Source organism: Pleurodeles waltl, chromosome 1_1 (genome assembly GCF_031143425.1).
Source record: "Pleurodeles waltl isolate 20211129_DDA chromosome 1_1, aPleWal1.hap1.20221129, whole genome shotgun sequence".
NCBI lineage: Eukaryota > Metazoa > Chordata > Amphibia > Caudata > Salamandridae > Pleurodeles > Pleurodeles waltl.
Window position 1 is genome coordinate 811,122,186 of NC_090436.1, and position 14,999 is coordinate 811,137,184.

General features: G+C 45.2%; 1 protein-coding gene across 5 annotated transcripts in view; it reads right to left on the reverse strand.

Moving 5' to 3' along the window:
* Positions 1-14,999, reverse strand: part of SMARCA2 (SWI/SNF related BAF chromatin remodeling complex subunit ATPase 2) — a 1,363,970-nt gene that overhangs the window by 820,208 nt on the left and 528,763 nt on the right. For all 5 annotated transcript variants that reach the window (XM_069228509.1, XM_069228519.1, XM_069228497.1 and 2 more), the window contains one exon: positions 6,396-6,638. In XM_069228509.1, coding sequence (XP_069084610.1) covers positions 6,396-6,638 — 243 coding nt within the window. The remainder of the gene's footprint in view (positions 1-6,395; positions 6,639-14,999) is intronic.

Below are 14,999 nucleotides of genomic sequence, written 5' to 3' on the forward strand. Positions count from 1 at the left end.
TTTTCTCCTCTTTTTTGATGTTTTTCCCTTGTCGACGGTGTCGTTGACGACGAGTAAATTGACTTTGTCATGGACGGTGCCGTCGACGCTGGACGCACCGTTATTTTAATAGCAGAAGGCTTTGCCGACGAGTCTACCGTCGACGACGGTAGGGCTGACACTGACATCAGCGCCGTCGACGATGACGAGGTGTAGATGGTCGTCAACGCTGATGTCGTCGTTGCAGTTCTCGTCGACGGTGGTGTACTTGTTCTCGTCGACGATGTCGCCGACGGAGCCGTTGATGATGGAAATCCTGAAGTAGCTGTTGTCGTCGGCAATGCGCCCACCGACGGTGCCGTCGACGGGGAATCCGTCGACGAGGCCTTTTTTCCAGTCACCGAGGATGGCTTTTTGAAAGGCACAGATGGTGGAACAGATGAAGATTTCCTGTGCCTCTCAGAACTGGAAGAATGTCTTTTCCCCTCTTTACTTGAGAGTTTAGTTGGTGAAGAAGATGGGCTGTGACCCTTATAAGACCTTGAAGCAGTCTTTTTGAGGGCTTTCCTTGACATTTGTGAGGGAGATCTAGAGCGTGATCTTGCCCTTTTAGTTGTCTTGGATGTTGATGATTCCTCACTCTCAGAACCAGAAACTGGATCCTTCCTATGCTTTAGTTTCTGCAGCCATATTAATAATCTGCCTTCTCTATCTTTTAAGGTCTTAGAAGAAAAAGTATGGCAAATCTTACAGTCCTTGGCTGAATGATCTAGGTACAGGCAGTAAATGCAGTCTTGATGAGGGTCTTCAGGATGAAGTCTTTTCTTCCCACAAGTCTTGCAGTCTCTAAAGAGACTTTTCTTTTCCTTGTCAGACATAGTTGAAAAATAGCTGACAAATCCAAATAAATGAGTTTCTCTGAGAGAAAAAGAGCTGAATAAAGGTGTGAAGACAGAGCAGAGCTCTAAGGAGACTCCCTAGCACGACGTGTGGTAGAAAATCTGAGGTGCTAGAGCTTCCCTCAGGAGGTTCTGAAGGGTGCTGCTGCCTGATTGGTGGAGGATCAGGTTTGGTCCTTTTCACAAAATGACTCTGATAGACTATGAAATTGAAGAGGCCTAGGGCCTTTTTCTCTTCAATATGTTTTAACATTACTTGTGAAAATTGTACCGGGACTCCCATCTCGACGACTGGGAATGATTCAAGCATGTGAATCTATGAAAGTTCCAATACTGGAGTAAGAAACCTGTTCATCTTATAGAAACTTCTAGCTGCAGATTCCATACCCTAGAATAGATACCCAAGCAATCAGTTCCCCAGAGGTGGGTCTGCAAAACAAGATCATACTGAGAAGTCCTGCAGGACCTAAAGACCCTAGTTGCCATTACTGCAGACCTGATTGTCCAGGCAGTAGTGTTCAGTGAACGTGTGCAGGGACGCCCAGGTTGCTGACTGGCAGATATCCAGGACTGGAACTCCGCATGATAACACAGTGTTTGCAGCAGTTGCTCTGAGTGAGCACGCAAACCCTCAGGGTTTGCATCTTAGCCAAAGCATAGCACATTTTAATGCAGATAACAACCCATCTAGAGATGGTCCTTTTCTGTACCACCCGACCTTTCTTCACACCCACATAACCAACAGAGTTGATTGTCCACGTCTTTGGTACGATTGAGGTAGAACGCCAACGCTCTTTTTGGATCCAGACTGTGGAGTCTCTCTTTTTCATGAGAAGGATGTGGGGGTGCGCAAAAAGTAGGCAAGGTGATGGATTGGCCTACATGAAAGGGCGTGACCCCTTTAGGGAGGATAGAGGCCCTTGTACGAAGCTCCACTTTGACAGGATGGACCAAGATAAAGGGTGGTTTGGAAGAAAGAGCTTGCAGCTCACTCACTCTACGAGCAAAGGCGACAGCTACAAGAAAGGCTGTCTTTAAAGTGAGAAGCAGAAGAGGACAATAATGAAGGGGCTCAGAGGGAGCACACATGAGGTGAGTGAGTACCATGTTCAAATCCCACTGGGGAATTACGAACGGTGTAGGTGGAAACAAGTGGATAAAACCTTTGAGGAATCTCACAACAATGGGAGATTTAAACAAGGAGGGTTGATCTGGTAGTCTGAGGAAAGCAGAGATGACAGACAGATAACCTTTAAGGGTGGGCAAGAGAACCTCAGACAAAGGTGCAAAAAGGGGATCAACAGACTTGCTGGTACACCATGCCACAAATTTGTTCCAACAATAGGCATGTAACGTTTTGGTGAAGGGATGCCTAACTGCCAAGATAACATTAGACATTGGACAGAAAGTCCAAAGCGGTCATCTGCTGCTGCTCAATCTCCACACAAGAAAGCGGAGACTGGATTGGTTCGGGTGAAGAACCGTCCCCTGCTGCTGCAACAGAAGATTCTCTAAAAGAGGCAGTCTGAGTGGAAAAATCGATGGCCATGCTTAGAAGCTCGGGATACCATATTCTTCATGTCCAGTTCGGAGCCACAAGGATTACTTGGTCCCGGTCATACCTGACCTTCTTGAGAACTCTGGGCAGAAGTGGTAGTGGCAGAAAGGCATATAGGAGGCTGGAGTTCCACTCAAGATGAAAAGCATCACTGAGCGAGTACCGCCTTGGAAACTCTACTGTACAAAACAGCTGACATTGCGTGTTCTCTGCAGAGGCAAACAGATCTAACCAAGGCTCTCCCCATTGCTTAAAGATACCTTGCGCACCTCTGGATGGAGACGCCATTCATGGTAAACCATGCACTGACGGCTGATTTTGTCCGCTCTGATGTTCAGATAGCCCACCAGATGTTGAACTACCAGATATGCCCTCATGTTCCAGCCATGTCCAGAGGCGCAGAGCCTCCAGACAAAGGGTCCACGACCCCCTTCCCCCTGCTTGTTGCAGTACCAAATGGCGGTGGTGTTGTCCATGACAACCTGCACGATCTTCCCCTTGATAGAGGGAAGAAATGTCTTCAATGCTAGCCGAGGTCTGGAATCTGGATTCTGCTGGAAACCAAATGCCTCTGATCTCACCTCTCCCAGATGGCTCCCCCATCCCAGGAGGGACATATCTGTCACTACTCTCAGATCTGGTTAAGGAAGGGAGCGTCTGCCTCTGACCCAGCTGAGGTTAACGAGTACTGAAGATCTTACCCAGTTCCCTTCAAGATCTGGATCTTGTCGGAGAGATTCCCCTGATGCTGCATTCCCTGGAACATTCAGGTCCCAGATCTGCCTATGCAATCTGGCATGTGTCACCAGCAGAATGCAGGAGGCCATGAGGCCCAGCAGCCTCACAGTCATTCTCAGTGCAATCCAGGATAGTGGCTGAAACATCAGTGTCATAGCCTGAATATACTGGACTTGTCACTCAGGTGTGAGTTAAACACATTTATAGTGAAAACCCAGGCAAATGCAGGAGTTCCACAGTAGTCTGGAGGTGGGAGAGAGACGAAGCCTGGGTTAAGCCTGCCTTCAACAGCCAGTCGTCAAGGTAGGGGAAGACTGAAACCTCTGATCCGCGCAAATGACCTGCAACTGCCGCCATCACCTTGGTGAACACCCGAGGGGCGCTGGTAAGGCCAAAGCGGAGCACGGTGAACTGAAAGTGCTAGTTGTCCATCGTGAACCACAATTAACTTCTGTGGGCAGGCAGGACGGGAATACGGCAATAAGCGTCCTGAAAGTTCAACACTACTATCCAGCATTTTGAACTTCTCTTTTTTGAGGAAGAGAGAAAGGGACCGAAGGACTAAAGTAGGGCAGAGGCCCTTGTCCTTTCTGGGTACCAAAAAGTAGTGGGAATAGTGACCATGACATACTTATGGCATGGGAACCCTCTCTATGGCTCCCCTAGCCAAGAGAGACGTAACTTCCTTGCAGAGAAGGTTCAAGTAATCCTCTGACATCGGATCATAGGACGGTAGAATGTATGGAGGGGGAGTCCCCAAGGGGAGGGATTAGCCCCTTCAGACTCTCTGCAAAACCCACCTGTCTGACATGATGGATTACCAGCAGAGCAGGTGATGGCGGATCCTGCCTCCGATTGGCCAAAGATGGGGAGTCATACTAGGAAGGCTCGGCCATGCCGAGGCTGGGCTGCAGGCGTGGCACAGAGCTGGCAAAGGAATGGACGGGTTAGAGGCCCCTTCAGTAGCAACGAGAGGCAGACTGACGGGGGTGAGGGGCCACCGCAAGGCCAAAGGGCATTGCCAAGGACATGGCCAAAGCTCGAGGATTTTTTAAGTGCTCGAGCGCAGAGTCTGCCTTGCCTCTTAAGGCAACGATGCCATGAAAGGGAATGTCCATCAGGGTACATTCCATACCCCTGTTGAGGGCCATTTCCTGTAAAAGCCAGGCGTCCTCAGACATGTGTGGCACCTCAGGGCCACTGTCGATGAAACTGCTCTGCCAAGCGAGTCGGTCGAACCCAGTCCTTAACAGATGGTGAACTTTGATCCATCTCTCCCATCAGCAACTGCCTGAGAGAGTACAGCCCAGGCCTCCTCCAGAAGCGAAGTGCCCTGGGAAGTGGAGGCTTGGATAACCAAACTCTCAGGGATCGGGTGTTGTGTTATAAAACTTGGGTCCCCTGGAGTGGGGCAATGGCAGCAGGCAATTGTCCTGTTCAAAGGAGCCCCTGTGCTGGGTTTGGACAAGGTACCCAGTAGGACATCCGTGAAAGCTTCATTAAAGGGGAGCATGGGATCTATGCAGGAAGCTCCCGGTTGAAGCACCTCTGTCAGGAGGTTAGTCCTGACGGCCAAAGAAAGCAACTCAAGTTCCAGGAACTCAGGCACTCTTCTCTTCACCATGAAATAGGAAGCTCCCTCCTCCATAGCCACAGTAGGGGTAGAAAGCATGCCAGTATCTGAACAAGTGTCCAGTCCACTGGCTTCACCCAAGTCTGTACGCCGGTCCATAGGGTTTTGGAGCTGATGTTCTAAAGGTTCTAGCAACCCCTCCCATTCCTCACCATAACCAAGCCATAAGAAAGAGGATCTGGATCTGACAAAGGAGGCAAGACTCCTGCCAGCATCCTATGATTTTCATCCAGCTCTATGTTGGAGTAGGGAAGAAGAATGTGGAAGGCGCTGCCCGTGGGCAGCTCTGGGAGCGCTGGCATTGGGACTGGCATGAGGAAGGTAGGAGATATATGAACAAAGCCAGTCTAGATCCATGACTGGTTGGTGCCCCTTGGCGCCAAAGTTGCAGGTCCCAAAGGGGCCCCTACTGAATCCGTGTGGTCCAAATACACCCTGGCAGTGTGGGTCTTTCCCAAAATGAGAGGCATGGCCTCATAGAACTCTTTCAATTGGGCAGGGGTTGCTCTGGCTTTCAGAAACTCTGGGAGACATGGAGTGCGCAAAGGGTCTGCAGAGTGAGGCCTAGAATATTGACACTCCCTCATCTCAATGACCGATGGAAGAGGAGAAGCTGAAGAACACTGCGATTTCTTCGCTTTTTTTCTTGTACCTCAACATACCCGATCGCCTCGAGATCTCGACTTGCGCAGTCGATCGTCAGACTGCCATCAGCTTCAGGGACCGCTCCCTCAAAGTCTTCGGATGCATGGCCCGACGCTCAGAGCTCGACTTCAGATCGTGGTTGAGCTCTAGGCACCAAAGATACATGAGGTGCAGATCCGTCACAAACATCGCCTTATGACTGGAACCACAGAGCTTGAACCCGGTCTTCCTTGATGGCATCCTCAACGTACCAGGAATTGAAAACTCAAAAAAAATATATAAAAATATAAATGGGAAGAGTGGAAAAAATAGGAAGAAGATTATAAACATCAAAATGGGCCTTAGAGTGAAAGAGGCAGGACAGGAACAGAAGGCTTACAGAATATAGAGTAGAACTTCTGAATGTAGGGTATAAAGTAAAGGTACATTGCATCTTTCAGGAGGCCCTAGCTACCTTAATGTGGTAATTCTATTTTCATTGGTTTAGCATTGGTAAAACTTTGGTTTAGTTTTGATTGCTTTTCCTTTTCTATGGGTTTGGGAAAATTAAGGAAATGACATACTGATGCTTTGGAAATTCCTTTCAGATTATAATTAATAGGTAGAAAGTATGTTCAAGTCAAACAAAGCTAATGTATTTAATTTTTTTTAAAGAAAGCATTCTGAGAATCCCAATCTGTGGTAAGATACCATATGGAGAGGGCAGTTACATGCTTTGCTCATTAGCACTAATGAAGATGAAGTGAAGACAAATGGTTTACCCCCATACAATGCAACAGTAGAAGGAAAAGGAAGATTAATAGAGCAGACATGAGAACAGTTCACAAATAGTAAATACGCTTTCACATTTTAAAACAGTTTCACAGTGGAATTACACTGTCATCTGTCTTTAAACAGCAATTTCAGATTGATGTTGCATTGATATTTTTGAAAAAATAAGTACCCGCTCTCCTGTCATGGCAAAGGGAGCATTGAACCACTGCTCAAATGTGCTGCAACTCTTGAAGATGGTAGGGAGAAGAAAATTCAAGAGAGCCCACAGCTCAGGAAGTTTGTTTTGCAGTGGAGTACCCGTGAGGAGTATCCTTCTGGGAGCAACATAGTGAGTGTTCAAGACTTGTGTGAGCTTGCAGTGATGGTTTTTCATCCTATGTCCTTCGTCTACAATCATGTATTTCCATCGAATCTGAAACCATACAGAAAGAGACAATATTTGTAATACTTTATATACAAGCATGTTTAGCTCTGTAGTAACATTAAATTAATTAATTCTAAAAAGAGACAGGAATATTTTAAAAATCAATCTAATCTAAACAATCATAGAGAAGCAAGAGGTTAAATATTAGTGCTCATCAATAAAGCAAAAATGAAATGAGAATAAAACTGAAAAGCAACCTTCTACAGGACCAGTTTTAAGGCTCAGAGTTCCAGTAATTTGGGCAAATGGGCACCATCACAGACCACCTCTGGAAATGTTCTCAGGACAAAACTGTTTTAGTATGATTTCTAATAGAAGCACTTAAGTCTTGATTATCCTTAGACTGAATAAACTGTTAACTTGTATGTTCCATCTGACATCCTGGATTCAGATGGCATGTAGAATGCTGCAATTACTAAATATGACAGGAAAGTGAGTTGGGAAGTTTCAGCCACTGAGAGGAGTTAGCTGTAATAATTAGTAGTCTGAACACGGAACTATCCTGCTTTTGATGGACATATTTAGTTTACTAGTTTACATTTACAATTAGCCCCTCAAGTTAACCTTTGCCCTAAACTGTCTGCATGCAGCCCAATTCCTGAGTGACCTGTTTTACATTATTCATAAGAATGAATCAGACATCATTACCACTTTTTCACGAATTCCCAAGATTACCTTTCCATCCCATCACAGCCCCCGTCCACTCCACTTGCTTGAAAAAAGTAAACATGGATGGGTGCCAGATTGGTTCATGCATCTATACCTGAAACACAAAATGGATGTCTTCCCCTATTTTTATTATCTCTTCTTACCCTCAATCTCACCACCCTTCTGTCACATCCACCAGTTGATTGGCTGTGTGTTGATAATAATTTAATTTAATTGTTTTATATTCTTAACATTTCATTATTACATTGGTTAAAAAAACTGCCTCCTATGTTCCATTCCCCCTTTCGCATCCACTGTTTTACTAGAAAGGGGAGATGGAACCAGCCATATCTCTTGCATGGATAGAAAAGCGAGGTCTCTAAATAGAGTCTAACGTTCCTAGTCACTTGACAGTGCGTGAATGCAGCTCTCTGCAGACAAGCTGTGAGATGCTGTGATTGCAAGAGGAGACCCAAAGGCTTCCCATCATTCTGACAGGATTCCCTGAAACCATCCCTGTTTCAGGGATGACCAGGAAAAGTGAGCAGGTGAAGAGCAGTTGACTTCTCTCAGGAAGCTTTGGTGGGGTTCTCTTCCCAAGAACATTTTTAACATGAGGTCAATCATTGCACTTTACATCCTAATGTTCATATAGACTGCCTAAAACATATACCTCGCTCTAAGGGAGCACTCATTAAATGTTCCAGTAATTGTATGATTGCTAAGCAAACCTGACTTTCCAGATGTGTGCTGGGAGGTTTATTCTCCGTCGCTCAAATGCAACTTTGAGCACATGGAGGAACACCAGTGCATTTTCCCTTACCGAATGGTTAAAAAGCATTTGATTTTTTACAAATAACTAAAATAGGAAACATTTACTTACTACTAACTACAATCCCACCACACTTCAATCAATTCCTTGTCAGAAGAGGACTCCACAGTAACATCATAAATCACAGCTGTATATAATGGGCAATAGGATACCAGGTGACTACTTGTAAATCATGGAACAGGGAGGAAAGGTCTGGGCCAGGGGTAGTTAAAAACAGTGCTTAAGAGGTCAATGTATGCAAGAAACATGACATTGTGTTCCATCAAGTTATTTACCAAAATAGCACAAGCTGTAAGGATAAGGCGTGGTGACATAGGGGATGCAAAATATTTGCCTTTATTCACAAATAAAAGTTTACGCCATGAACTTGTAGGGAATTGGCTCCAACAGTTCGGGTTCCTTGCCCAGTATACTAATGAAGTGCGATGCTATTGGTGCTTCTGGCTGACGTTTCAATTCAACCCACATGCCTTTTTTCCTTTGCCTCTGCTTTCTTCCTTTTATTCTCTTTGACAGGCTTCAGGAAGCTGTCTCTGCTTTTTGAATGGTTAATATGCTCAATGCGCACGTTGATTCTCTTGGCAAGAATTTAGCCCTTGACTTGTTTGTTTACAATAATGCCCACTGCATGTTGGGTAACGTTGAATATCCTTCCAGTCGTGCCATTGTAACACTTGTGCGGCACACAGTTTTGAACTGTTTCCATGCCCTTGATGTCCAGTAGGTATACCCAGGACAGTTGCTGCAGCATGCGCAGATGGCACAAACAGCTAAGACGCTCAAGGGGAAAAACTGGTAGCTAGTGTATTCCTTAACCTGTGAATGAGGACGGGTGTGCAAAACCCAGAAAGAAAAGGGCCAGTATTAGCACAGCTGCAATACCAGCCGAGAGAAAGCATGCAAACAAGTGATGGTGAAAACATTAGCTAATGCCAGGTTCCATCAGCTCCATTTTAACCATCCACATAGAACCTATCTAAGCCCAGAGAAAATAAGTATATTCTACCCAGGAAGGTCACTTATGTGTGAGACCTTTTGTGACATGCTACAGATACCAGAGAGAAAAATATATAACATCTGTAGGAAGGTTCCCTCTTTTTGGCATGGTTACACCCGCCCCTTTTTGCCTGCTGTCAGTGTGTTTTGACTGTGTTCACTGGGATCCTGCCAACCAGGACCCCAGTGACTGTGCTCTCTCCCTCTAAATTTGGTTGTCCCCGAATTTTGTACACCCCATAATTGACATACTGGTTCCCCCATTCCCACCCTTTCAATACAGGTCACTGCAAGTCACCCCTATGACAGGCCCTCCTAGTCCAGATGGCAGGGTGCAAGTACCTGTGTGTGAGGGCACCCCTGTATGAGGAAAGGTGCCCCTACGAACCCCAGCTCCATTGTGCTGGACTTCGTAAGTGCAGGGAAGCTATTTTACCCGTGTACTGGACACAGGACACTTGTGTCCAGCTACATAATTTTAACTCCGAACATGGGCATGTTTGGTATCAAACATGTTGAATCACAACCCAATACTGTTGCTAGTATTGGTTGTATGATTCCATGCACTCTGGGGCTCCTTGGAGGACCCCCAGCTTTGCTCCTACCAGTCTTTAGGGTTTTGCCAGGCAGCCCACGCTGCTGCCATATTACAGACAGGTTTTTGCCCTCCTGCTGCTTGACCAACTCATGCCCTGGAAGGCAGAACAAAGGATTTTGTTTGGGAGTGGGAAGCACCACCCTCTCCCTTTGGAAATAGGTGTTACATGGCTTGGGAGGGGTAGCCTTCCCAAGCCACTGGTATGCTTTGAAGGGCACTTTGGGCCCTCCCTGTATAAACCGTTTTGCATCAGTCCAGAGTCCCCCAGTCCCTGCTCTGGCACAAAACTGGACAATAGACAGGGGAGTGACCACCCACATGTCCATCACTACAACAGGGGTGGTGCCCAGAGCTCCTCCAGGTGGCCACTTTATTCTGCCATCCTGAATCCAAGGTGGACAGAGGCCCCTGGGAGCATCTGAGTGGCCAGGTCAGGCAGGTGACGTGTCAGCCTCCTCCTGATAAGTGTCACCCCTTCCTGGGCTATTTACGGTCTCCCTCTTGGGTGGGTCTTCAGATTCGACGTGCAAGATTCTAGCAGGACTCCTCTGCATCGTTTACTTCATCTTCTGGCCACTGGCAGTGCAATTGAACCCTCCAGGAACCGACAATCTGCAACTCCAGCTACGACTCCACTTTGCAACATTGCTTCTCCGGCTCCTTCCAGCAACTACAACACTTCCCTGGCTGTACATCCTCTGAGAGGGACGAGTCTTCAGCCTGCCCAGGAAGCAAGAAGGAATCTCCCTTGGAGTGAGGGAGTCACTCCTCTGCAACCGCAGGCACCAACTGCAACAACGACCAGCTGCGTGGATCCTCTCTCCTCCGGAACTGCGTGGATCCTGCATCATAGATGATGGTCTGGAGTGGTCCACTTGGTCCTCTCTATCAACTGTCCAACTTGGGAGATGGTAAGCCAATGCTTCTCTTTGCAGGACAGTACCTATGTGCACTGCGACTCCAGCACACTTCCTTGCAAAACACAGCCTCTTCCCTGCTGCTCTAGTGACATGGGACTCCTTTCCAGATGTGCTGAGTGGGCCTCACTGCGACTTCTGTGCCTGTTACCTATGAGTTGCCTGTGGGGGCTGCATCCTCGACTTCTGACTCTCCTCACTGCTGAGGGTTGTCTGGGACTACCCTTCCTTGGGTTGAATCCCCCAGACCTTCCTGGTCCCCAGCAGCTCTACAACTCTTCCTCTGCAACTCTTGCCTTTGCCAAGGTTTGTTGGTGTGTTTTCCACACCACTGACAGACTGCAAGTCTTCTTCCAACACGGGACATTGAGTGCATCACTCCTGGAACTCTTCTCCTGCTCCTGTGCTGCATTGCCAAAGCCTGGTCTTCACCGTCAACCTAGTCTTGCATCTCCAGAAGGGTGGGTAGTGGTTTCTGCTCAACCGGACACTCCAACTGGATTTGGTCCCCTTCATTTGCAAGTCCTCTTCTGTCAAAATCCATCTTCTGTTACTTCCAGTTTTGTCCAAATCTTGCACAGTCCTTTTTACAAAGTTTACCTGTGGGTTTGGGGAAAAACCAGGTACTTACCTCTTCTCTCCGGGTCGCTGGGCGGCACTCTGATACTTACCTTTTGAGGTTTCTAGTTCCCCCAGCTCAGCTCTACAGATGCCACTTCGTTGGGTGGGGGTGTTCCTTTCGCATTCCATTTACTTAGTATATGGTTTGGTCTCCCCCTAGGGTCTCCATTATTTTATGATATTTCAGTTTTTTATTGCTTTCTATGCCAATTCCTGACTTCTAATATGAATATAAAAGTGTGTTTACTCACCTGCTGGAGGAGTACTGCCTATACAGTGTTTTAGTATTTATGTTACCATAATAAAGTACCTTTATTTTTCTAACACTGTGTGGTTCTTTCATGTGTTTACGTGCTGTGTGACTATAGTGGTATTGCATAAGCTTTGCCTGCCTCCTAGATAAGTCTTGGCTGCTCATCCATAGCTAACCCTTGAGAGCCCTAGCTTCCTAGACACTGTCTACACCTCACTAATGGGAGATACCTGGACCTGATATAAGACGATAACACCACAGGTGCTCACCACACACCAGGCCAGCTTCCTACAACATTAAACACCAGTTTGCAGTATCAATGACATTCCTAGCTAAGAGAAGAATTCTAGACCATTTGTTCAGCCCAAGGAAGCCAAAGTTTTACAGTTGGATAAGAGACACACCTGACTGGATTATAAATGAAGAGGGTCAGAATAAATGCATGAGGTACAACCAAATGGCAGAAGACCAAGCTGACTGGACCTCAATGGCTTAGTGGTTGTCTGACAACCCCCTTACTGCCACTGACACTAAGCACACTTTGAAATGGCAGTGGCACTTTCTGGTTTATTGTGGAATCACAACACTACAAAGGTTTAAAAACAAAATTGGGGAATTGGCTGGGACAACAGGGAAGAAAGGAACATCGAACAGTAAAGTGCTGTTTCTTGGGGAAAGAGCTTGCTTGTGGACGTAGGTACAATGTCAAGGGAACATACTTTATAAGATTACTTTGATTGAATCTGTTATATGTCCTGGATTATTATGCAAACTGCCCTTGCTATAAATGTTGATGCTGCAAATAGGTGGTCATGTAAGACTTTCTTGTGTATGAATATGGCGTTTTAAAAATATTTTTAAAAAGATTACATACAGGTATGTTAACATACATTCTTTTGGCTGAAAGAATGGATGGGGGAAAATCAATAGCAGGTTGACAAACTCAAATGTCTGGCAAGACCATTTGAGTGAATCTGGACTGGTGATCAATATATTTGTGCAAAAGTCAAGAAAAGTTTTTTTCTTTGTGAATGTTTTAGTTTCTCCGCCTGATCTTAAGTTCAGAGGCTCAAATCAAAGGTGCAATAGTTTCACAAAGGCAGTATGGCATTCCTATTTAACCTCAAACCCTCAAACCGCAATATGCAATATATTTAGAACTGTAGGTCTTTTGAAATATTAATACTGCTGACAGATGAACCCTTAAAGAACTGTAAGTGATACCAGGTTTATCAAGGGCCAGAAGGTATAGCAACAGTTGATGCAGGTGCAAGTAAAACTTCTTAGTTGGCACACCAATGCCAAACTAATTTTCAATTTCTGTATGCAAATTCTATTCCTCAACACAGAATTTTCTTAGTCTGAAGGAGTGTGGAGGTGTCCACATTTTAAGTGCTCATGAGTCAATAATGCAACAGCCAGACAACACCTAAACCTCAAGAGGCAAGACAGCATATGCCTACTGACTGGACTTTCCAGACAGGCTGCCAATTGCTCACTGTCATCAAATGTTAACTTCTTGCTACGGAACAGAAGGCTTTGTTTCTAGCTTGCTGATTACATAATAAATTTATCAATGTGATGCTGTAGAAGAGTCTTCCATTGAAGCAACAGTGGTTACACTATGCTGAGGATGACTCACCCTGCAGTACAGTTCTACAGTGTCCCTAAAACAGTCCATGTCCATTCTTAAGTGACAGAGTGTTTGTAAAAAAACATTGTCAATTAGTGAAAGCAAATACAGACCTCCATTTCTGCCTTTGTAGCCATTAACAGCGAGATACAAATATTAAACTATTAGGTGTGGTCGTCCTACAATGGCCAAAGGCCTAACTTCCTCCCCAGTGCGCCTGCTGGTCACTGGCCAACAGAAGGGAGGGTTAGAAAGGGCCCTCTGGTACTATGGACAGCCTTCGCTTTTTTTTTTTTTATGATGATCAGCAAGCAGGGTGCGCTGCTGTCATTACATTCCTAAAGTGAAAGTAAAATGAGCTGATGGGCTTGTTTTACTTTCACTGAAGTAATACGTGAATAAGATGTCCATGCAAATGTAGTATATATATATATATATATATATATATATATATATATATACACACACACACACACACACACACACACATGTACGAATAAGAAACTGCAATGACTACAGGCTTCCGGGGAGGAGGGAGGGTGCATGTGAATCTGCAGCACTACATGCCACGAACAGATGTACACTGGGTAAGCGACATTTTCCGTTCGATGGCATGTGTAGCTGCAGATACACATGCTATGCATAGACTAAAAAGCAGTTCTTCACCCCGAAAGAAGCGGTGGCTAGCCTGTAGGAGTTGAAGTAGTTTGAAATATTGTTTTTAGTACAGCTTGACCAACATTGGCCTGTCGCTTTGAAAATACATCCACACAGTAATATTTTGTAAATGTATGTGGTGTAGATCATGTGGCAGCTTTGCCTATGTCTGCCATTGGTATGTTTCCTAAACATGCCATTGAAGCACCTTTTTTCCTAGTGGAATGAGCTTTAGGAGTTATCAAAAGTTGTTGTTTTGCTTTAATGTAACATGTTTTGATACATTTTACAATCCATCTAGCTAATCCTTGTTTAGAGATAGGATTTCCTATATGTGGTTGTTGAAAAGCAACGAAAAGATGTTTAGTTTTTCTAAACTCTTTTGTTCTATCTACATAAAACATTAGAGCTCTTTTAAGGTCAAGAGTGTGAAGGGCTCTTTCAGAAGTTGAATCTGGCTGTGGGAAGAAGACTGGCAATTCCACTGTTTGGGTAATGTGAAAAGAAGAGGCTACCTTTGGGAAGAATTTTGGATTAGTTCTAAGTACTTTATGCTTGTGTACTTGGAAAAAAGGTCCCTCCAGAGTGAATGCTTGCATGTCACTAACCCTTCTTAATGAAGTAATTGCTACTAAGAAAGCAACTTTCCAAGTTAGAAATTGAATGTCACACACATGCAGGGGTTCAAATGGTGGCCCCATTAGTCTTGTGATTACAATATTTCGATTCCAAGTAGGAACTGGTGGGGTTCTCTGTGGAATAATGCATTTTAGTCCTTCCATGAAGGCTTTAATAACTGGAACTCTAAAAAGAGAGGTATGTTGTATAGTTTGTAAGTATGCCGATATAGCATGAAGATGCATTTTAATAGATGAGAAAGCTAAATTTGCCTTTTGTAAATGAAGTAGGTAGGATACAATAGCTTGTATTGATGCTGTATGTGAGTCAATATTTTTAGATCGACAGTAATATCAAAACGTTTCCACTGGTTAGCATAGCATTCTTCTCTCACCATGATAGCTCTGAGTATCATGGTGAGAGAAGTTTGGCACAGTTGCCAGGTCCAGAAATTGAATTAGCAGGAGAAGGGGATAAAGGTAAGCAAATATCCCTGACCAGTTGATGCATAGAGCATTGCCCTTGGACAGAGGGTGTGGGTGCCTGGATGCGAAGTTTTGGCATTTTGCCTTAGCG